Source organism: Neofelis nebulosa, chromosome 9 (genome assembly GCF_028018385.1).
Source record: "Neofelis nebulosa isolate mNeoNeb1 chromosome 9, mNeoNeb1.pri, whole genome shotgun sequence".
In the NCBI taxonomy this organism is placed as follows: Eukaryota; Metazoa; Chordata; class Mammalia; order Carnivora; family Felidae; genus Neofelis; species Neofelis nebulosa.
The window spans coordinates 85,438,668-85,461,499 of NC_080790.1; the positions used below are offsets into that span (position 1 = coordinate 85,438,668).

Here is a 22,832-nt window from a genome sequence, read left to right on the forward strand (position 1 = left end):
TTACTCTCAAGAGCACACAAGTCTCATAAAGCAAGGTATACTCATTTCTACTCCATGACTGTGGATTTAATTGATTGGTTGCAAGTAAGGCTTAGGACTAACACTATGGGAAGTGGTGTGCAAAGATGGGTAAGACTGTTTCATCCCTACCTGTTAATGGTTTAGTCTGCACGTTATACAATTAGAAGTGTGTGCCCTGGAACGTAGAGTGGTTTGGCAGCTGCTCAGGAGGGTGGAGACCCTGGACCCTGAAAAACGTGGAAAGGTATACAGGAGGGGAAAACCCTACTAGTAAGATAGATAGGAGCCAAGGTCTGAAATCCATTCTTGCGTGAGCAGGAGAGCAGGATCCGGGTTGGAGCGTGGTGAAGACAGACTGCAGAGGGAGATGCGGGCGGGATGCGCCGGTTCTCCCGTTCCGGAAGAGCCTGCTAGAGGTGCAGCACTGGGCCAGGGAAGGAAGGGTGGGTTAAAGAACCACATGGAAGTCGTACCCAGACTTAGACAACGACAGAATTCAACAGCTGCAGTAGGTGAAAGAGACCAAGAGGCCTCCTTCGGAAAGAGGCCAATACTCTTTCAGCTTGTGGTTACTACGAACTAGGGGATACTACGAACTGGCTACTCCAGGGGGTGGAGCCGGACACGCCCCTCGGGGGGGTTCACACACCCAATCAGCGACGAGCCGCCCCGCCCCACGGGGCACGCCCCCTGCTCCTTCCCTACACCCTCGGGATCCCCCCCCGTCTCCCACAGGCGCCTGCGCAGCCGTCAGGCCCCGCCCCTTCACCCTCCAGCCCTGGTCTCCAGCAGCCAAGATGGCGGCTCCCTGTGTGTTCTGGGGCGCAGCGGTTTCCTACCGGCTGTTTCTCGGAGGTAGGGTTAGCCTTGCCCTCAGACAGGGAGTCTGGAAAGCCGCGGCTGCTGAGTTGCAGGTAGGTACCGGAGAGAACTGGAGAAGTGGAAACACTGGTCCGTTGTAGCGCGAGGATGTGGAGCCGGCGCCGCTACCTTCCCCTGGCGTCTCGCGTGCCTTCCGACGGGGACCCTAGGGTCTTGGGTATTTAGTAGAGTTGTGCGGTTGAGAGAGGAATGGGTATTGGCTTGCAGCGGCCACTTGGGGTTGTGTCTGGTTTTCGCGGGGTGTGCAGTGAGGAAGTTACCTGCAGACGGAACTAGAGCGACCTCCTTTCTTGAGTTGGCTGCCAGGCAAAGGGGAGTCTGTGCCTAGGTGTGGAGTAGGGTCCGGTCCCTCCCGCCTTCGCCGCGGTTCAGTGGGAAGGAGGGCCGCGCCGGAGGCGGTGAATGAGAACTGGACTCCTGCAGTGAGTGGTCTGGAAGACTTCACGGAGAAAGTCACACAGTGGATAGGATTGATAGCGACTTTAAAAGTGCCTTGCATCTGTGCAGTTTCTGTTTTCTTAATTTTCCCGACACCTTGTCTCTGGAGAGGTGGAGCCCAGAACTTGAACGTTTCCGCTCATCCTGGGGCAGTGAAAAGCCAAGATTCTAGCTTCACAGCTGGTTGAGTGATGATGCCATTTACTGACATGGGATCCTAACAGGAGGGGCAAGATTTGAGAGGGTAGAAAACGAGTTCAGTTTTGGATAGAATTATATTTCTTATACAATTATAATTGGGATGTCCAAGTGGAGATTTCCACTAGGCTCAAAGATTGGCAAGTTTATAGGTCAAGAAGAGTACTGATTTACAATCCTCTGTTACCTTGTAGATGGTAATTGAGGCCTTAAGAGTGAATTCAAACACCTAGTAAAGGTGTACTGAATTGGAATGAGTAGAGGTACAGGGCCCTGAAGGACAACAGTCAAGGAAGAAGAGCCTCCCAGAGATTGAGAATGAGCTGCCAGAGAAGTAGGGGGAAAACCAGACAGTGTGGTGTCATGGAAAACAAGTGAATGTTTGAAGTAGGGAAAGTGATAAAGAAGTACCAAGTATTGTGAAGAAGTCAATTATTATGATATAGAAACTATTGAAAGGGGTGCCTGGGTGGCTCAGTTGGTTGAGCCTCGCACTTCAGCTCAAGTCATGATCTTCCAGTTCCTGAGTTCGAGCCCCACGTTGGGCTTGCTTCTGTCAGCGCAGAGCCTGCCTTGGATCCTCTGTCCTCCTCTCTCTGCCCCTGCCCTGCTTGAGCTCTCTCTCTCTCAAAAATAAACAAACGTGAAAAAAAAAAAAAAAACTTGAAAAAAATAGTCTATTTTAACGTAAATCAACCAGTCCACCTATTCATTTGTCCATCATTTGTTTTTTAATACTTTCTCGGTGAAAAATATGTTGGAAGTTTTTATTTTTTTCCTGCATCTTATTTGAATATATTTTTCCTGTGTATGCATAGTCATCTATAAAAGGGACTGTTGCATATATAATGTTTTTTTGCTGACACTTAATATGTGTCTGGGGGAGAATGCTCACTTTCTCTCCCTCAAACTCTGGAATATGCGTATCCTCCTGTGTCTTTCTCTATGTTCTTTTTATTGCATGCAAACATCCGTGCACGTGTATGCTTTCCAAAAAAGTAGATTCCATTCTACATTTTGCTTCTCCAACTTACATACAGAAATTCCTTCAGGTCACCTGTTATGTATCTAACTGCTATATAATATTTTATTATGAATGTGTCAGAGTTAATATTTGATGGCCATTTATTTTGTTCCCATTTTCTTCCCACGAATAAAGAGTTCAGTAAACATCCTGGCATAATTCTTGGTACTGTTGCTTTTAATTGTGTAGTAGAGAGTTCCAGTTGTGAGATTCTTGTTACAAAGTATGTGTAATACATCTGAAATTTTAATAGGTATTTCCACATAGCTTTCCAGGAAGGCTGTAGCAATCCATGCTCTATCTTTCATGTATGAGAGTGCCCCCTTTTCTACTGGCATCAGGTATGTTTTCCATTAAGATGAGTGAAAAATTTAATTTTCATCTCCCTGACCACTCTTCAAGGTTTTTTCTCCCCATATGGCAAATGTTTACTGAGCACTTTACTTGAGCCAGGCACTGTGAAGTAAACAAATCATTATCGAATAATTACCCAGACAGTATTGACCCATAGCACTCTCCAGGGATGATCCTGAGACTGCCAAATCCCCAACTTCGTGGATAGTATCACAGCTCATGTTTTACCACGTGAAGTAGGACTCAGACATAACTGAAAGACTTAACTGACCCCAGTCAGACCCTTACTGTTACCATATATATGGTTAAAGACATTTATGAAGCTTTTTTCTGGCACAGAACTTGTCTGTCTTAATTAAATATTAATGTTTCTTCACTTCTGTCTCCAACATTAATAGTTGTATTTCTCTTAGGGGCCATGTTTCATAAAACAATAGAATAATAATAAATACATCTCGTACAGGGTATTTTTGCAGTTTTTTTTTTTTTATATGTAAGAGTGTGACGAGGTGGTGATATAAATAGCTATTACTGTGGGTCACAGTCAGAAAAGTTTGAGGAGCACTGATGCCACAAGGAAAAAGAAACAAGTTTTGGTAAACTAGGATTCCTGTGGGCTCAATTGGGACCCTCACCAGCAGACTTCCTCTTGCATACCACTCTTGTGGTGTACGCATTTCATATTAATTTCTCTACAACTGCAAATTTGGGGTGGAAGAAGGAGTCTTACGTGTGAATGGCAAAAGTTCAGATTATGAACCCCCGAATATCAGGGACTTACATACAGTGTACTGAGATTTGCAGAGGTAAATACAGAAGAGCCCAGATGTGCAGTGCCTAATGCAAATGAGTTGTAACACGTAGAGTGGTGCGGTGGGCAGTTTCTCAAAGGAGATGATAGAGTCTTCAGGAGCAGTGAGGAATTACATGACAAAAGAGAGGTATTCTGTTCTAGGAAGATGAAATAGGTTACAGAAGGGGCCAGATGTGTACAGAGTGTGTGGACTCTTGCCAACAACAGATAATTAGTTCTTCTAGCAGTTACAGTTGGTGTAGTTACAAGAATGGTGAGAGACGGGAAAGTTTGGCAGGGCCCAGGTTATAGTCAGTTTTGCTGTACTAAGGTACTTGAATTTTTCTTTTTTTCTTTTTATCTTTCGCTAATGAGAGTAGCACTGGCATTATTATAAGCAGTTGACAGTCATAGTGTCCTGCAAAGGTTACCCGTGAATTCTTAAACCCTCTATCAGTATAAGACAAGAATACTGATTTAGTTTCCCCAGTATTATTTATTTGTGACTTTCATAATAAGTAAACCAGTAGGCCAATTCCTATTTTTTATTTTACTTATGATTTATTTTTGAGAGGGAGCAAGAGCAAGCTCGAGCTGGCGAGGGGCAGAGGGAGAGAGAGAGCCCAAGCAGGCTCCGTGGCCGGCGCGGAGCCCCAGCGCAGGGCTCGATCTCGCTACTGTGAGATCACGATCTGAGCCAAAATCAAGAGTCGGATGCTTAACCGATTGAGCCACCCAGTTTCTATTTTGAAAGCTAGTATTGCCAAATATCAAGGAGATGCCCTCTTTATTTTCTACTAAACACTTAGTGCTTACACTTTCTGTTTTTATTGAGCCAGTATACTTCCCTTGTGGGATTGGACTATCTGCCGAAGAATGACAGGCACAATCAGTGGCAGTTTGGGAGCTTAGCCCTTGTAGATTTTGGTTTTATTGGAAAAACGTTGTTGTCCTTGTCTTAAGTATCTGTTCTTATCCTGTATTTATCACAGCATCCAGTTGGTTTACGGTAGGGTCTTAATAAACTTTATTGATAAATTGCTTAAAAACTCTTTGACAAACAGATTTAAAAATCGATTTGCATTTGTATCAAATGCTGTATGCAGTTCTGTAAATTAGTTATGTTTTTCCCCAGGTAACTTTGAATTTTTTAAAAATCCCATTTTGTTAGCAATGGAGATAAAAACCCCTTGGTGGGATAAGTTGTTTCTTTTGAGATCTCACCCTGTCCTTTAAAGGATAGATTTAGTGTGTTCCTCATTACTCCATTATGAAAAATATTGACATTAAAAGTAAAATATTGACATTAAAAGTAGCATTTTCCTCATGTAGTAGTTTCTTACTTAAAGAGAGGCTGATAATAGATGCTACCATCATTCCCACCTCTTTTGTCCTTATAAAGCAAATAAGTAAGTTTCCTTGTACGTGCTTCATTGTTGTAATTAGGATGATGCATCCATTATTTATTGCCGTGGAACAAGTTACCCCCAAACTTAGCAGCTTAAAACAACAGACATTTGTTACGTCGTCGTTTCTGGGGGTCAGGATTCCACACACAGCTTAACTGGGTTTTGTGCTCACAGTCTCCCATAAAGCAGCAGTCCAGGTGTTGGCTGTGGCTTTAGTCCTCTCCAGGCTGGAGGGTGGAAATCTACCTTCCAGCTCACTCTTTGTAGGTGTTAGCAGGATTTATATCTTGGCAGGCTGTTGGGCCGGCTGTTGGTTGGAGGCCACCCTCAGTTCTTGCCACGTGGGCCTCTGTAGGGCAGCTCACCACATCTGGCTTCCATCAGTTGATCAACAGAGGGGGGAAAAGAGGGAAGACCATCTTATTGTAACCTAATCTTAAAGGTGACGTTCTAGGGGCGCCTGGGTGGCGCAGTCGGTTAAGCGTCCGACTTCAGCTCAGGTCACGATCTCACGGTCCAGGAGTTCGAGCCCCGCGTCGGGCTCTGGGCCGATGGCTTGGAGCCTGGAGCCTGCTTCCGATTCTGTGTCTCCCTCTCTCTCTGCCCCTCCCCCGTTCATGCTCTGTCTCTCTCTGTCCCAAAAATAAATAAAAAACGTTGAAAAAAAAAAAAAAGGTGACGTTCTATTACTTTAGTAGTGTTCTATCCGTCAGAAGCAAGTTACTCAAGCGCGCATTCGAGGGGATTGAACAGGATGAATATCAATCAGTAGACTCGCTGGAAGCCATCTTGGAAGCTGCCTACAACTGTGAAAGACCCACATTTACTTCTTTTTTATTATCTCAATGTCTCGTGTGTTTAGGTCTTTCCCTTACAGTTGGTTTTTTAAACCTCTTGAGAAAAATAGCATAACCTTTGTATTCCTACTCTGATGCTTCCTGCAGTGGCCACAGACACCTCCTAGATGCTCATGGATCATTTCTTGAATTAAACGTGAGGAGTTCTAGGGGCACCTGGGTGGCTCAGTTGGTTAAGCATCTGACTTCAGCTCAGGTCATGATCTCACAGTTTGTGGGTTCAAGCCCAGCATGGGGCTCTGTGCTGACAGCTCGGAGCCTGGAGCCTGCTTCGGATTCTGTGTCTCCCTCACTCTCTGCCCCTCCCCACTCATGTTCTCTCTCTCTCTCTCTCTCTCCCTCTCTCTCTCAAAAATAAATAAACATTTTTTTAAAATTTAAACATGTGAGGAGTTCTTACATGTAGGGATATGTGCATGTGTACATGTGTGTATGCACATTTGTATATGTGTGAACACCTGCCACATTCCTTTTTGCCAGATAGATAGTAGCTTAAATAAGAAAACTGCATTTTTACCTTGTTTCATGTTTGCTTTTCTCAGTATGGCAACGTTCTCATTTTAACACCACTCAATTCTGCTTGACGGTTATTTCTGCTAAAATTCAGTGTATAGCCTGGCCCATAGTAGTTCCTTAAATTTCTTCAGTGAACTTGTAAAATAGTTTACTTTTTAGAATTTTATTATAAAAATTAAAGCACATTCAAGCATTTGCAAAAATAAAATACTGTAAGGAACCCATGTATATGTCAATCAGCTTCAACAATTATTAATGTTTTACCAATCCTGTTTATCTTCCTACCTTTTTTTTTCTGTAGGTTTTTGTGTAAATCTCAGGCTTTTTGTTATATTACTTATATATATACTTGATTTTTTTTTAACAGGTAGATTTTTTTTTTTTAAAGAGCATAGCTTCCTTGGGGCACCTGGGTGGCTCAGTCGGTTAAGTGCCCGACTTCGATTCAGGTCATGATCTCGTGGTTCATGGGTTCGAGCCCTGCATCGGGCTCTGTGTTGACAGCTCAGAGCCTGGAGCCTGCTTTGGATTCTGTCTCCCTCTCTTTCTGCCCCTCCCCTGCTTGCGTTCTCTCTCTGTCTCTCTCAAAAATAAACATTAAAAAAGTTTCTTAAATAAATAAAAGAACATAGCTTCCATGCCACTATGCACATATCTAACAGAAAAAACAATAATTTTTTAATATCATCTATTACCTATTCCGTGTTCAAATTTCCTTGGTTGTTCCAACAGTAATCTTTTATAGTTGGTTTGTTTAAATCATGATTCCAACAAATTCCATATATTTTATTTGGTAAATATGTTAAGGCTCTAAATCTATAAGTTTGTGGAGTGAATATAAATGGTGAATTTTGCTCGAGTAGTGTAGGACATTTCCTTGTTTGTCTAACCTGGTGTCCATTTCCCCTTCATCAGGGCACTCCTATTTTCTCAGGAGTAATGAGTTCTTCCCCACTAGATACAGCCTGGAAGAACCATCATCTGGGGCATCTGACCCAAGGTAGCCCCATTAGATAGTCCCTCCCTTGAGATCTTGAGCAGAGAGAGAAGGACTGTTGGAATAGCATTTTATCTTAATGGCCAAGACTTCATTGAGCGTGCTGTGGATCATTGGAGTTCCTGCTTTTTAGCTGCCTGCTTCAACTATAGTCCTGCTAGTCTATAGCAGGACTATATTTTCTTTCGCTTGCATCCAGAGACCTCTACTTGATGAAAATAAAAACTCATTCAGAAAGGTTACTATCATTTCTCTCTTGGTGTCCTTATATTGTTTCTTTCCACCTTTTCTCTAATCTGACTTCAGTCTTTATCTTTTATTCCTCGAAGTATTTCTTTTTTTGCCTTTTCTGTTCAGATTAGCGGTGCATTCTTCTTTGTTCCATTTTTATCCAATTGAACGAAAAGGAAACTCCTCAATACTCTTGTAGTATCATTAGAGTAGTGTGTGGCACTGGCATTTGGCCAAATTTGGGACATCACTGCTCTGTCAGGATGTGTCTGCTTCTTTGGCAAACCTGCTTGATTGAAATTATAGTTGTCTGACCCACTGATTATCTTAAAAAAGAAACAAATCTGTCAACTTGTATCTATACCATTCCGTAAAAACAAAGTGTGAGGAAAATTCTCTGCCACAGCTTTTCAGTCGGAAATAGAACCTATAGAATATTTGGTTGGGGATTTGTACTTACCAGTAGCAAAGCACATTCTCTCCAGGAATTCTGACTGCTCACTCATAGCTAAAGATCTAGTTGATTCAGATTCAGCCTCATCTGACTTAGTGGATTGTACTAATGAATAATGGTCTCTTTTGAATGTAAATACTTTTGTGTGAGTCATTGCTAGAATAACTTAGAACATTTATAAATATATTCAGTACTCTGGTACTGATGCTGTAATGGCTTTGTAACTTTAATAAATATGAATTTCCAGAATGTCATATTCTTAGGCAGTACACTTGTCTTTGAAAAGATCCTAAAGAGATTTTTATGAAAAATAACAAAGTAGGGACTTTTTTAAAAAGTTCTTTCTAAATGAACAACAATAAAATTTTTTTGACAGTCTTTTAAGACTCATGTTAAAACTAAGCTGCCAGCTGTCACAAACTCGAAGAATATAGACAGACACAAGATCAAGTGAAGATCAAGTGAAAAAATGAGTCTTCCAGCCAATAATCAACTCTTTTGCTTGAGGTGATACGAAAATGTTGTCAGAACAAAATAAGAAAAGGAACCGAATAGGAGAGAGAGATGAAGAAAACAAAGAATATTTACTCAGCAACATGGAAGAATTTTTTTGCTATAACTCCTTCATACTGTCAAGGACACTTTAACGTTTATTTATTTTTGAGACAGAGAGAGACAGAGCATGAACGGGGGAGGGGCAGAGAGAGGGAGACACAGAATCGGAAACAGGCTCCAGGCTCTGAGCCATCAGCCCAGAGCCCGACGCGGTGCTCGAACTCACAGACCGCGAGATCGTGACCTGAGCTGAAGTCGGACGCTTAACCGACTGAGCCACCCAGGCGCCCCATGTCACGGACACTTTAAAAATGTTGGGTGAGAGAGAGCTGTATGAAACAGGGGATAAGACAAGAATATACAGTTAAATAGTTAAGGAAAGATTTTTGAAGATAGATCAGTGATTTAAGAAGCTAAAAATTCAGAGTGGCTGCACAGTTGACACTGTAACACACACACACACACACACACACACACACACACACACACACACGTCTCCAAGGAATAAAGGTTTAAAAATCATACAGAATGCGGAGCAAAAAGTAAGAAAGAAGTGAAGCTGATACGGTTGGAGGACAGAAAAACATAATTTTTATGGTTGAAAAAGAAAAGATAAATAGGTGAGAATTGAATGAGTATTACTTTCTGAAGTTGATAGAAGAAATACATTTAAACATTTTATACAGAGACATAGGTAATCACTACTGAAATAAAGGCAGGCTCTATAATATCCAAATTGCCATATCAGAAAACAGATATAAAAATCTACAGACCATCTAGTAAAAGAAAGAAAACAGGAATGAAAGCATAACAAATAATAAAGATAAAATCAGATGAAAAATGAGACAGAATATCTATGAAATCCATTTAAATGTATTAAAAACTCAGATTGGGTCAAAAAAAACTAAAATTATTCAAAATTTAAATGGAAAGTACTGGCAGTGACATTCCAGGGAAATACAAATTGAACTTTGAAAGGGTTGCAATATTATGATCCAGTAGAATTAAGTTAAAAATAAAAGTATTGCCTGGGAATGGAACACTTTATAATGCTGAAGGGTACAGTCTGCCCTAAGATGGAACTCTCCTGAGCTAAGCAGTGCATTGAATATTCCACTGAAACATACAAAGGAAATCTATAGGAAACAAAAAGGTAATTGACAAAATATTGTAGCTGTTGTATAGATGTAGATTCATAACTGTTTCTTTGGTAGTATATTCCTGGCACACATCCAGTATAAAGGGGTACTTAAATTTCTTTTTCTAATTTTCTTCCTTTAATTGTCCTTCCTCCTTTATAACTGCTGTATTGTTGCTCTTTGAGTATGAGGTATTCAGTCTGTCAAACCTGTCACTCCTTAACTCTGCAGACCTATCTCGCGTCCCGTTTTATAAAAATAATGGCCGTAAGGCATAAGTAATCTTACCTTTCTGCCTGCCTTCTCTCACATACTGTGTTGTTTCTTTGCATAGTAGAATAGATGTTTCTTATTCTAACACTAATGCCTGCATTTCCCCTCCATTGATGGTGTCACATCATGTCCCATGCTGATTATTAACAGACGGCATCTCTAGCTCAGATCTTTCCTGTGCACACACCCACAGAGCCATCTGCCTTGCGGACACCTATCTCTCTGGAGATGCCCATCAAGCATCTCAAACCTGTCATGCCCCAAATTGAACTCATCACTTTCCTCCCTAATCTTACTCTTCCTGTAGAACTCATTACTTCAGTGAATGAGTCTCCTAGTGAATCCGGGAGACTTCATTTCTCATACGGGCTGTGGTTGGTGATTGGTGGGAAGTGTAGTGGGTTCACCTGTATTACACATGGGTTGTTTTAGCTATGGACAGAAACATTTTGTCATATGACTTCCAAAACCCGCATGTGGAACCAAATTAATGATAAATCTTGGTGTTTAGTGAAGCAGTCTCTTCACTGTATCAGCCTAAAATAAGGACCGCAGAAGAGTCTCCAGCTAAGCTAAACTGTTTTAAGGCATTGAAAGATGGGCTATATTTGTACCCTTGAACCAGGTGACTGGTCTAAGTATGCTATTCCCAAGTGCATGTCCCTTCCCTCCCATGTCTTCTGCTTGCTAGTTTCTGCCTGCATGTGCATTTGCCTTTTTTTTTTTTTTTTTTTTTTTTTTTTTAAGTAGGCTTCACACCCAGCACAGAGCCCAATGCAGGGATTGCACTCAGGACCCTGAGATCGTGACCTGAGCTGAGGTCAGGAGTCGGACACTTAACTGACTGAGCCACTCAGGTGCCTCTACATTTGCCTCTTTTTAAGGGAGTGGCATTTTACTCTTTATTCCCTGTGTGTCAGATATCACAACTAGTTGTCTTTGACCAATCAGTATCAAATGTGGATGTTTGTCATAGATAAGGAGGTGGCATATCACTTATAGGTATTTTGGGTTTTAATGTGTTGAAATGCTAGTAGTTTAAACTGCTATGTAAGCAGAAGCTTTTAAAAAGCAAGCTTTTGAGTGGGGAACAATTTCTAGTAGCTTTCTTAACAGGCCTTTTACCTGTTTCCAGACTCTTGCCAACTGAGTACTGTAATAAAGACAACTGTTTGAACATCCTGTTTTATCTAGAGACAGTGGCCTACAAGATCATTATTTGTTTTAAAACCTTTTTTCTTTTTGTTTATATTTTCTGCTAGATATTAAGGCTAAGACACACCACAGGTGTAACAGCAAAGAAAAATGTTGCAGCCTTAAGACGTGAAACTTACACAGTGGATTTTATTAAAAAGCAGATTGAAGAGTTCAACATAGGAAAGAGACATTTAGCCAACATGATGGGAGAAGATCCAGAAACTTTTACGCAAGAGGATATTGATGTAAGTACAGTTACTCTGTTGGGAAACTAATTACTGTAGTTTTAACTGTTGAAATTACTTTTCTCCAGCTTGAGTTCTTTAGCTCTGTGTAAATTTTAATCAAACTGTCAGAATAAGGACAAATACCACTATGCGTTGCGTGTTGGAACCAGGCTTTCGAAGAGAGAGATGCTACTCTGTATTTCAAGCATTATAAAGCCGAGTGAGTTTTAGATTTTAACGAGAAATGGGTAACTTTATTGTTTCAAGGTCCTAGGAGCCACTGTGAATGCTTATACACAATTTGGAAACATTTATCCAGTTGTGTAGTCTTAAACTCCACTTTCTTGCAAAATGATGATGGAAATATAGTCAAGTATACAGGAAATTCCATAAGTAAACCTGAGTCAAGTGTTTTTTATTATCTTAACTATACATAAATTTTCAAAGTCAGGGCATGTTCTAAATGATTTGAGAGTTGAGAGTTAGAACTCTATTATTGTTCCACTCTTGAGTTGTTCTAACTCTCATAAAAGTAGTAATGATACATTTTTGCTAGACATGTCCCAACATAGTTAACAAAGATACTTAAAATTTAACAACTTTGTAACTTGTTCTAAGTTTTTTTTATTCTATTTTGCATTCCATTATAGTTAACATATAGTGTTATATTAGTTTCAGGTGTACAATATAGTGATTCAACACCATACAACACCCGGTGCTCATCACAAGTGCACTCCTTCATCACTTATTTAACTCCATCCTCCTACCAACCTCCCGTCTGGTAACCATCAGTTTGTTCCTTATAGTTAAGAGTTTGGTTTTTGGTTTGCCTTTCTTTTTGTTTCCTTTGCTCATTTTGTTTTGTTTCTTAAATTCCATATAGATGAAATCATATAGTATTTGTCTTTCTCTGACTGACTTATTTCACGTAGCATTATACTCTCTAGCTCCATCCATGCCATTGCAAATGGCAAGATTTCATACTTTTTAATGGCTGAATAATATTCTTCTGTGTGTATGTGTGTATCACATCGTCTTTATCCATTCATCTATCCATGGACACTTGCTCTGCTTCCATGATTTGGCTGTTACAGATAATGCTGCTATAAACATAGGGATGTGTGTATCCCTTTGAATTAGCGTTTTAGTATTTTCTGGGTAAATACTCAGTTGTATCATTGCTGGATCATAGGGTAGTTCTATTATAGATAGATAGATAGATATAGATAGATAGATATAAATAATTTATCGTGAAGTTAGCTAACATACAGTGTATACAGTATGCTCTTGGTTTCAGGGGCAGATTCCCTTGATTTATCACTTACATACGACACCCAGTGCTCATCCCAACAAGTGCCCTCCTCAATGACCATCACCCATTTCCCCCTCCCCCGCCATTAACCCTCAGTTTGTTCACTGTATTTAAGAGTCTCCTATGGTTTGCCTCCCTCTCTGTTTGAAACTATTTTTCCCCTTCCCTTCCCCGATGGTCTTTTGTTAAGTTTCTCAAGTTCCACATATGAGTAAAAGCATTTATCTCCCTTTATCTGACTGACTTCTTTCACACAGCGTAATACCCTCCAGTTCCATCCACATTGTTGCAAATGGCAGGATTTCATTCCTTCTCATTGCCAAGTAATATTCTATTGTATATGTAAACCACATCTTCTTTATCCATTCATCAGTCGATGGACATTTGGGCTCTTTCCATGATTTGGCTGTTGTTGAAAGCACTGCTATAAACATTGGGGTACGTGTGCCCCTATGAATCAGCACTCCTGTATCCTTTGGATAAATTCCTAGTAGTGCTACTGGCTGGGTCGTAGGGTGGTTCTATTTTTAACTTTTTGAGAAACCTCCATACGGTTTTCCAGAGTGGCTGCACCAGTTTGCATTCCCACCAACAGTACAAGTAGGCTTCTTTTTCTCCACATCCTCTCCCAACACCTGCTGTTTCTTGTGTTGTTGGTGTTAGCAATTCTGACAGGCACGAGGTGATAGATATCTCATTGTAGTTTTGATTTGCATTTCCCTGTTTTCATGTCTGTTGGCCGTCTGGATGTCTTCTTTGGAGGAATGTCTGTTCATGTCTTCTGCCCATTTTTAATCGGATTATTTGCTTTTTGAATGTTGAGTTATAGAAGTTCTTTATTATTTTGGATACTAATGAATTGCAAATATCTCCTCCCATTCCATAGGTTGCCTTTCAGCTTTGTTATTTCCTTCACTGTGCAGAAGCTTTTATTTTGATATAGCCCCAGTGGTTTATTTTTGCTTTCATTTCCCTTGCCCCAGGAGACATATCTAGAAAAATGTTTCTGTGGCCAATGTCTGAGAAATTACTGCCTGTGCTTGGATCTCTTCTTGGATTTTTATGGTTTCAATTCTCACATTCAGGTCTTTAGTCCATTTTGGGTGTTTTGTTTTATTTGTTTTGTTATTGTTTTATTTTAAGAGAGAGGGGGCCCAAGTGAGCGAGGGGCAGAAAGTGGGAGAGACAGAGAGGGAGAGAGAATCTCATGAGGGAGAGACAGAGAGAGATTAGGAGAGAGGGAGAAGGGCTCACCCAAAGCAGGCTTGTGTTCACCAGAGCAGGGCTCATGCTCACCCAAAGTGGGGCTCGAACTCACAAATCGTGAGATCATGACCTGAGCCAAAGTCAGATGCTTAACCGACTGAGCCACCCAGGCGCCCTTTTAATGCATTTGAATTTATTTTTGTATATGGTGAAAGAAAGTGATCCTTTTGTATGTAGCTGTCCAGTTTTCCCAATGCCATTTGTTGAAGGGACTTTTTCCTATTGGATATTCTTTCCTGCTTTGTTGAAGATTATTTGACCATATAATTGTGAGTTTGTTTCTGGGTTTTCTATTCCATTGATCTGTGTGTCTGTTTTTGTGCCAGTACCATATGATCTTGATCACTACCACTTTGTAATATAATCTGAAGTCTGGAATTGTGAAACCTCCAGCTTTGCTTTGCTTTTTTAAACTTGGCTTTGACTATTCAGGGTCTTTTGTGGTTCCTTATACATTTTAGGACTTTTTTGTTCTGTGAAAAATTCTGTTGGTATTTTGATAGGGATTGCATTAAATGTGTAGGTTGCTTTGGGTAGTATAGACATTTTAACAATACTCGTTCTCCCAATCCATGAGCATGGAATGTCTTTCCATTTCTTTGTGTCTTCTTCAATTTCTTTCATCAATGTTTTATAATTTTCAGAATATAAGTCTTTCACCTCTTTGGTTAGGTTTATTCCTAGATATCTTATTGTTTTTGGTGCAATTGTAAATGGGACTGTATTAATTTCTCTTTCTGCTGCTTCATTATTAGTGTGTAGAAATGCAACAGATTCCTGCACATTGATTTTGTATCCTGTGACCTTACTGAATTCATTTATTCTAGTTTTTTGGTGGAGTCTTTAGGGTTTTTTATATGTAGTATCATGTCATCTACAAATAGTGAAAGTTTTACTTTGGATGCCTTTTTTTTTTTTTTTTCCTTCCTGTTGTCTAATTGCTGTGGCAACGACTTCTGGTACTATGTTGAATAAAAGTGGTGAGAATGGACATCCTTGTCTTGTTCCTCACCTTAGGGGGAAAGCTCTCAGTTTTTCCCCATTGAGTATGATGTTAGCTGTGGGTTTTTCTTTTATGGCCTTTATTATATTGAGGTATATTTCATTTAAATCTACTTTGTTAAGGGCTTTTATCTTGAATGGATGTTATAATTTGTCAAATACTTCTTATGCATCTGCTGAGATGATCCTTTCTGTTATTGATGTGATATATCACATTGATTGATTTGCAAATATTGAACCACCTTTGCATCTTGGGAATAAATCCCACTTGATTGTGGTGAATTTTTTTTTTTTTTTAAGGTATTGTTGGATTCTGTTTGCCAGTATTTTGTTGAGGATTTTTGCAAGGATGTTTATCAGAGATATTTGCATCGATGTTTATCAGAGATATTTGCCTATAGTTCTCCTTTTTTGTGGTGTCTTTATCTGGTTTTGGTATCAGAGTGATACTCTCTTTATAAAATGAATTTGGAAATTTTCCCTCTGTTTTTTGGAATAGTTTGAGTAGAACAGGTCTTAACTCTTCTTTAAATATTTAGTAGAATTTGTCTCTGGAGCCCTCTGGCCCTGGACTTTTTGTTTGTAAGGAGTTTTTTGATTACAGATTCAGTCTTCTTGCTGGTAATCAGTCTGCTCAGATTTTCTATTTCCTGTTTCTTCAGTTTTGGTAAGTTATATGTTTCTAGGAATTTTTCCATTTCTTCTAGATTGTCCAATTTGTTGGCATATAGTTTTTCATAATACTCTCTTAAAATTGTTTGTATTTCTGTGGTGTTGGTTGTTATTTCTCCTCTTTCATGGGTAATTTTGTTTATCTGAGTTTTTTGGGTTTTGTTTGTATGTTTGTTTTTGATGAGTCTGGGTAGAGTTTTATCAATTTTGTTGATTTTTTTCAACAAATCAACTCCTGGTTTCATTGCTCTGTTGTTTTTTAGTTTGTATATCATTTATTTTTGCTCTAATCTTTGTCATTTCCTTACTTCTGCTCATTTGAGGTTGTATTCGTTCTTCATTTTCTAGTTCCTTTAGGTGTAAGAGTAGATTGTTTGTGATTTTTCTTGCTTTTGAAGTAGGCCTGTGTTGCTATAAACTTTCCTCTCAGAACAGCTTTTGCTGCATCCCAAAGGTTTCAGGCTGTTGTGTTTCATTTTCATTTATTTCCATGTACTGTTTGATTTCTTCTTTGATTTCTTGGTTGACCCATTCAGTGTTTAGTAGCATGTTATTTAACCTCCATTTATTTGTGCTCTTACCAGTTTTTTCTTGTGGTTGGTTTCTAAATTTATAGTATTTTGGTCAGAAAAGATGTATGGTATGACTTTGATCCTTTTGAATTTGCTGAAGCTTGTTATGTGGCCTAATATGTGATCTGTTCTGGAGAATGTTCCACATTCACTTGAAAAGAATGTTTATTCTGTTTGAGGATGGAATGTTCTGAATACATCTGTTAAATCCATCCATTCCAGTGTATCATTCAAAGCTGCTGTTTCCTTGTTGATTTTCTGTTTGGGTGATCTATCCATCGCTATGAGTGGAGGTGTTAAAATCTGCTACTATTACTGTGTTATTATCAATTAGCTCTTTTATGTTTGTTATTAAGCATTTTGTGTATTTGGATGCTCTCATGTTGGGTACATATATATATTTACAGTTGTTATATTGTCTTGTTGGATTGTCCCCTTTATTATTATATGATGTCTTTCTTTGTCTCTCTTCATAGACTTTGTTTTAAAGTCTATTTTTGTGGAGTGCCTGGGTGGCTCAGTCAGTTAAGTGTCTGATTCTTGATTTTGGCTCAGGTCATGATCTCACGGTTCATGAGTTCAACCTCTGCCATTAGGCTCTGTCCTGACCGTGCAGACAGAGCCTGCTTTGGATTCTCTCTCTCTCCCCACCCCCCCCCCCCGCCCCTCTCCCGCTTGCTTACACTCTCATAAATAAGTAAATAACCTTAAAAAAATGGTCTGTTTTTGTCCAATGTAAGTATTGCTAATCCAGCTCTTTTTTTTTTTTTTTTTGACATCCATTTACATGAAGTTTCTTCCCCCTCACTTTCAGTCTGCAGGTGTCCTTAGGTCTGAAATGAGTGTCTTGTAGGCATCATATAGATGGGTCTTGTTTTATCCACTCTGTCACTGTATGTCTTTTGATTGGAGCACTTAGTCCATTTACATTCAAAGTAATTATTGATAGATATGTATTTATTGCCATTTTGTTACTTGTTTTGTGGTGGTTCATGTAGTTTTCTGCACGCAGTATGCTCTCACTTGCAAATAGAAACAGCTTAACTTCTTTCCTTCTAGTCTGGATCCATTTTATTTCTTTTTCTTCTCTAATTGCCACGTCTAGACATTCCAGTAATGTTGAACAGAAATGGCAAGGGTAGACATCCTCATCTTGTTTCTGATCTTAGAGGAAAAGCATTCGGTCTTTCACCAATAAATACATTAGCAATGGGCTTTTTGCAGATACTCTTATCAGGCATAGGAAATTCCATACCCAATTTATTGAATATTTTTATTGTAAAGAGGTACTGGATATTGTCAAATGCTTTTTATTTTTATTTTTATTTTTTGCTTTTCTTGAGACGATCATGCCTTTTATTGGTGTGGTATGTCACTGTAGTTGACTGTTTTATGTTTTTATCATTATTAAGTTAGAGTAGTAACAGCTACTTTCATGTTGTAAAACTGAAGAGATAAGCATAAGCAAAAAAAAATATTATGACATAGCAAATCGCAAAGTCATTCATACAGGAGGGTCTCATTTTACCGACAGATTTGTTCTGGACTTGATGGAAACAAATGCTGATTTTCTAATTATTACTATTATTTTATTTACATAAATTGATGTGGATGTTAAACTAACCTTGTGTTCCTGGAATAAATCTCACTTGGTGTGGGTCATCTTTTTTATGTGTTTCTGGAGTTAGTTTGCTAGCATTTTGTGGAGGATTTTTGTATCTGACTGATACTGATCTGTGGTTTTCTTGTAATGTCTTCGTCTCATTTTGAATTCAGGGTAATATTTGGCTTCATTGAAAGAGTTGGTGGGTGTTTTCTTCTGTTTTCACAAGAGTTTGTGAAGAGTTGGTATTCTTTAAATGTTTGGTTGAATTCATTTGGGCCTGGGATTTCTTTGTGGTTACTTTTCTTTTTACTGCTGTTTGCATTTAAAACTGGTTCTCCTCGGGGCACCTGGGTGGCTCAGTCGGTTGAGCTTCCGACTTCAGCTCAGGTCATGATCTCACCACTCATGAGTTCAAGCCCTGCATCGGGCTCTGTGCTGACAGCTCAGAGCCTGGAGCCAGCTTTGGCTCTGTGTCTCTCTCTCTCTCTCCCCCTCCTCCGCTCATTCTCTCTCTCTCTCTCTCTCTCTCTCTCTCTCAAAAATAAACAAAGACTCCAAAAAAAAAATTAAAAAAATAAAAACAATAAAACTGGTTCTCCTCTCTCTTCTTGGGACCTGTGTGCCCCTGAGTAACTGTTGTCAGCAAGAGGATCCCACTACCCAACTGAGTTTACCACTATGGCATTTTTGAGGATCTTTACTACCTTTCTGGGCATATGGGGCATATTTAGCTTATTGAAAGAAATAAATTCCTTCAGTGGCTTTGTAATTCTGTCTGAGAAGATAACCATTTTCACACTGTTAGTATTAAAAATTAACTGTGTTGTTTGGAGTGGTTATTTCATTGCTTAGATACTTAATCAGAATATTAGTTTGGGATGTTAAAAATACTTTCAAGAGGATTTAACTTCTAGGTAGCAGACACAGTCTATAATTTAATTCATTTACCTGCTTGAAAGTCTAGGCTCACTGTGTAATTTTCACATTGGTAAATTAGGTGCCATTATATTCAGATTAAACGATTTGTTATTTTATATATTTTAGAAATTGGTTTTTCCGTACTACTTGTCCAATTGCTAAAATAATGATAGCTGAAACTATCTGTAAAATGTACTTAAGCAAAAATACTTAAGATTGAAAACAACTTTCACATATGAAGATATCTTTAAAATTTGTTAAGGTGTTCGCCACAGACACACATGGGTGTCTCCATCTAGCGTATTCTTTTTGTATTATTAGAGGAATCTAAAAGGATCCTATCATTCAGTCAGGTTGAAACAATATGTTTTGTTCTGGTTCTTACAATATAGAATTGCTTTCCGGAGAAGAGGTATTTAAAATCAGTATGTGAATGTGAGAGGTGACAGCTTCTCTCTACTTTTAAAACTGCATGTGTGTATGCAGGTGGTGAAGGTAACTTGATGTTATTTTGTGTCCTTTTGCTAATAGAATGTAGTAAAAATCTCCCTTAGATTTAGCCAATAGAGTGATAAAATCATGAATTAACATGAAAGCCATCCAATTGCTTCTTTAAAATTTTCTAAAATGAAGTGGAATTTCTTGTGTTGTAAGGAATACATATATCTACGGAATATATAGGACTTTGTTGTTAAATTTAAGTTGATTTTTTTTTTTTTTTAAAGAGATTCATTGTAGTTGAAGTGATGCTTTTGCAAGATGCAGAACCTGGAATCAGGAGATTCCTTGCAGTGTCACTAACCACTATAATGTTTGGCAAGTCACAGCACTCTGTCACTTGATATTCTCATCTCTAAAATAATACCTGTTTGCCTACCTCAGAATGTAAGTAGAGTATGAGATTAATGCAGCGTGTTATTGTTCTCATTACTGTTAAATGTCATAAGTAAAATCTACTATAATTTGAATCATTCACTAGTTCTCTAATTACCTTTGTCACACACATCTCCCATCCCACCTAAGACTGGATGTCGAGGAGAATAATAGGAAGTGCCGTTGAGTGTATTGATTTATCACTGAGTGAGTGGAACCAGAGATTGCGTTGTAGCCACAGGTTGGGATTTGGTCTCACCTAGCACACTGCCTAAATGCCCGTGTGGAAGTGAATGGTGACCCCAGTGACATAATTCTGCCGTGTTGGACTTCCCTGCAAGTGATTGATCTGCCTCACTAAGTCTCACATTTAAATCAATTAGCTCTGGGCATTTTATTAAATTTAGTGGACTGTCTTTGGCATCTAAGTAGATGTAAAAGCAAAAAAGGACAGAGACAACCAGCTCAATTCTTTAACCAAAGAATTAAAAGTATATATACCTATTGCAGTTCCTGTTTGTGTGTGTGTTTTCAAACCTATTATTTGTGTTTGAGATTTGGCTGTATATATAACCTGAAAGAGTATATAGCTGATGAGTCTTATGTAGCGTTTCCATACTGACACAATGCTTAATTATTTCTAAAGACAAAACCAAATAAATTTCAGATACCCAAAATCAGGAAAATGCTTTAAACTTCCAGATAATCTTTTGGAAGAACACTGTGATTGCTTTTACATATTTAGAAGTTGTAATGCTTTTTTGTAATGTGTTTAAGAATTGAAAACCAGGTACAGTAATTTTTCTCTTATTTTATATGATGAGGAAATTAGATAATCTGCAAAAGTGAAGTTTCCAGATAAGGGAAACTATTTTTAATTATTATCTGTAATGAAAAATACCACCACTTATCAAAAACCTCCTATGTATGTGCAAGATGCTGTCTGGGAGCCTGGTATACATTACCACATTCAATCTATATAAAAACCTTAAGGGGTCAGTATTTACTGTTCAGGAATCCGGGGCTGGCCAGGTCTTTCTGTATGCAAAGCCGGTTTTTCCACACTTTCGAAGATTAATTTTTTGGGTAACATTTTCTAAAATAAATGATGGTCTCCCCAGCCTTATTTAGCAGAGTATAGGGAGTGTAATTTAACCTTACTATGCCTCAGGATTTTCCTTTTAGCATGGTTGTTGAGCTGTGATAACCCTGACTGTGGCTCGTCGTTCCTGTTTGTCCCTGTACTGAATGGCCTGGCTATGCTTTATTGCTGATCCCTGCCATCTCCTTTCCTGTCAAGATGTCTGTGAGTCTGCCTCTGGCTGCTCTCCCCTCCAGCCTTCTGGCATAACTAAACTTGTTAGGCCTGAGAATTAAAACTAACAGCCACTGAACTTGGCGTGAGGACCTGCGTGTCCTTCCTACGAAGTAAAATCGTGAATTTATGTCGGCTAATTCAGCTCTTTGTAGGCATTTTTCTGTGGATTTCTAGGTTTAGAACTTGATTGCCGAAGGCTGAACTTGAATAGAAATCTGGCCCTACTGAGTGCAGCATATAGAATATGTGAAATTATACCTTGCTAATCTTACATGCTATGTATGTATAACGTGTATAAAGGCTTTTAAAAAGAGTACAGGGCTGGGGCGCCTGGGTGGCTCAGTCGGTTGGGCAGCCGACTTCGGCTCAGGTCATGATCTCGCTGTCCGTGAGTTCGAGCCCCGCGTCAGGCTCTGTGCTGACCGCGCAGAGCCTGGAGCCTGTTTCGGATTCTGTGTCTCCCTCTCTCTCTGACCCTCCCCCGTTCATGCTCTGTCTCTCTCTGTCTCAAAAATAAATAAATGTTAAAAAAAATTTTTTTTTTAAATAAAAAGAGTACAGGGGCCCCCGGGTGCCTCATTCGCTTGAGTGTCTACTCACTTGAGTGTCCACCTGATTTAGCTCAGGTCACGATCTCACGGTTTGTGAGTTCGAGCCCTACATTGGGCTCTGCACTGACAGTGCAGAGCCTGCTTGGAATTCTCTCTCTCTGCCCCTCCCCTACTTGCATGTTCTCTCTCTCTCTCTCTCTCTCAAATAAACTTAAAAAATATTTTAAAAAAAGATTACAGTTGTAGATTTGCAAAATAAAAAGAGGTATATATGTTATAAAATTTTCTGAATAAAAATAATTCTTGTCACTTTTAATATTTACTTAAAAGTTACATTATTTAGAAGTTTATTATTAAAGCTACAGCACTGTATATTGGCTAGCATTTTTTTGTGTGGGTGCAAAATTACTTTGCTGTATTTAATGCTCAGTCTTGGTATTGTATTGATGTGACAAAAATTTTTAGTTTGTGAAATAACAAATTAACTAGAAAGAAATTAGTCATGGGCAAAGTAGATTTTCTGCATTTCGAGATAGTTTAATTTTTGCCTACTATTTTAAGTTCTTTTGAAAAGGAAGAAACCACTCGTTGCACTTCCCCACTGAACCACTATGATGCTGCTTTATTACCTCCAGCAGATCTGAGAGGGTCGGTCCCCTCTCACAGTCAGTAGTGTATATGGTCACTTGCTGGAAATACTTAAATGCTATGCTGAATGTTTTGAAAATCTGTCTTAATCCTGTGGTTCTCAACCCCTGTTCCTTAAACCTTTCACAGATTACTGCCAAATGTTGATCAACATGTAAAACATATTTTGGTCTATAACCGTACGGTTACCATGAGGAGGATTGAACTGTCAGATTGAATAGTGAGCCGAGTGGGTTCTGTATTCAATGTGAAACGGTTCCAACTTGGCCAAGAGAAGACTATGTGTACGGAGACTGTAAAGAAATAAGCCCCCAGCGTGTAATGGAGGCAGGGCTGCATCCGTTTTCCTTAGTGACCCAAGGCAAAAGGCTGGTCCAGTGACATTGTAACACATTGTTATGCTAGAGTAGACAGTGGGTTACAGTTATTTCAAAATCATGCTATCAGCACCCAAAGAAGTTGAGGACCACTGCTATTTACATTTCCCGTTTTGAATTAAGTAGTATCACTTACCAGTTTTAAGTTGGAG

At 39.2% G+C, this 22,832-nt stretch overlaps 1 protein-coding gene across 1 annotated transcript in view; it reads left to right on the forward strand.

Annotated features, from left to right (window-relative positions):
• Window positions 1-775: 775 nt before the first annotated feature.
• Window positions 776-22,832, forward strand: part of MRPS9 (mitochondrial ribosomal protein S9) — a 64,812-nt gene continuing 42,755 nt past the window's right edge. Inside the window, exons 1-2 of the mRNA XM_058684579.1 lie at window positions 776-935; window positions 11,404-11,583. Of these exons, the coding sequence (XP_058540562.1) occupies window positions 819-935; window positions 11,404-11,583 (297 nt within the window). The 5' untranslated portion in view covers window positions 776-818. The remainder of the gene's footprint in view (window positions 936-11,403; window positions 11,584-22,832) is intronic.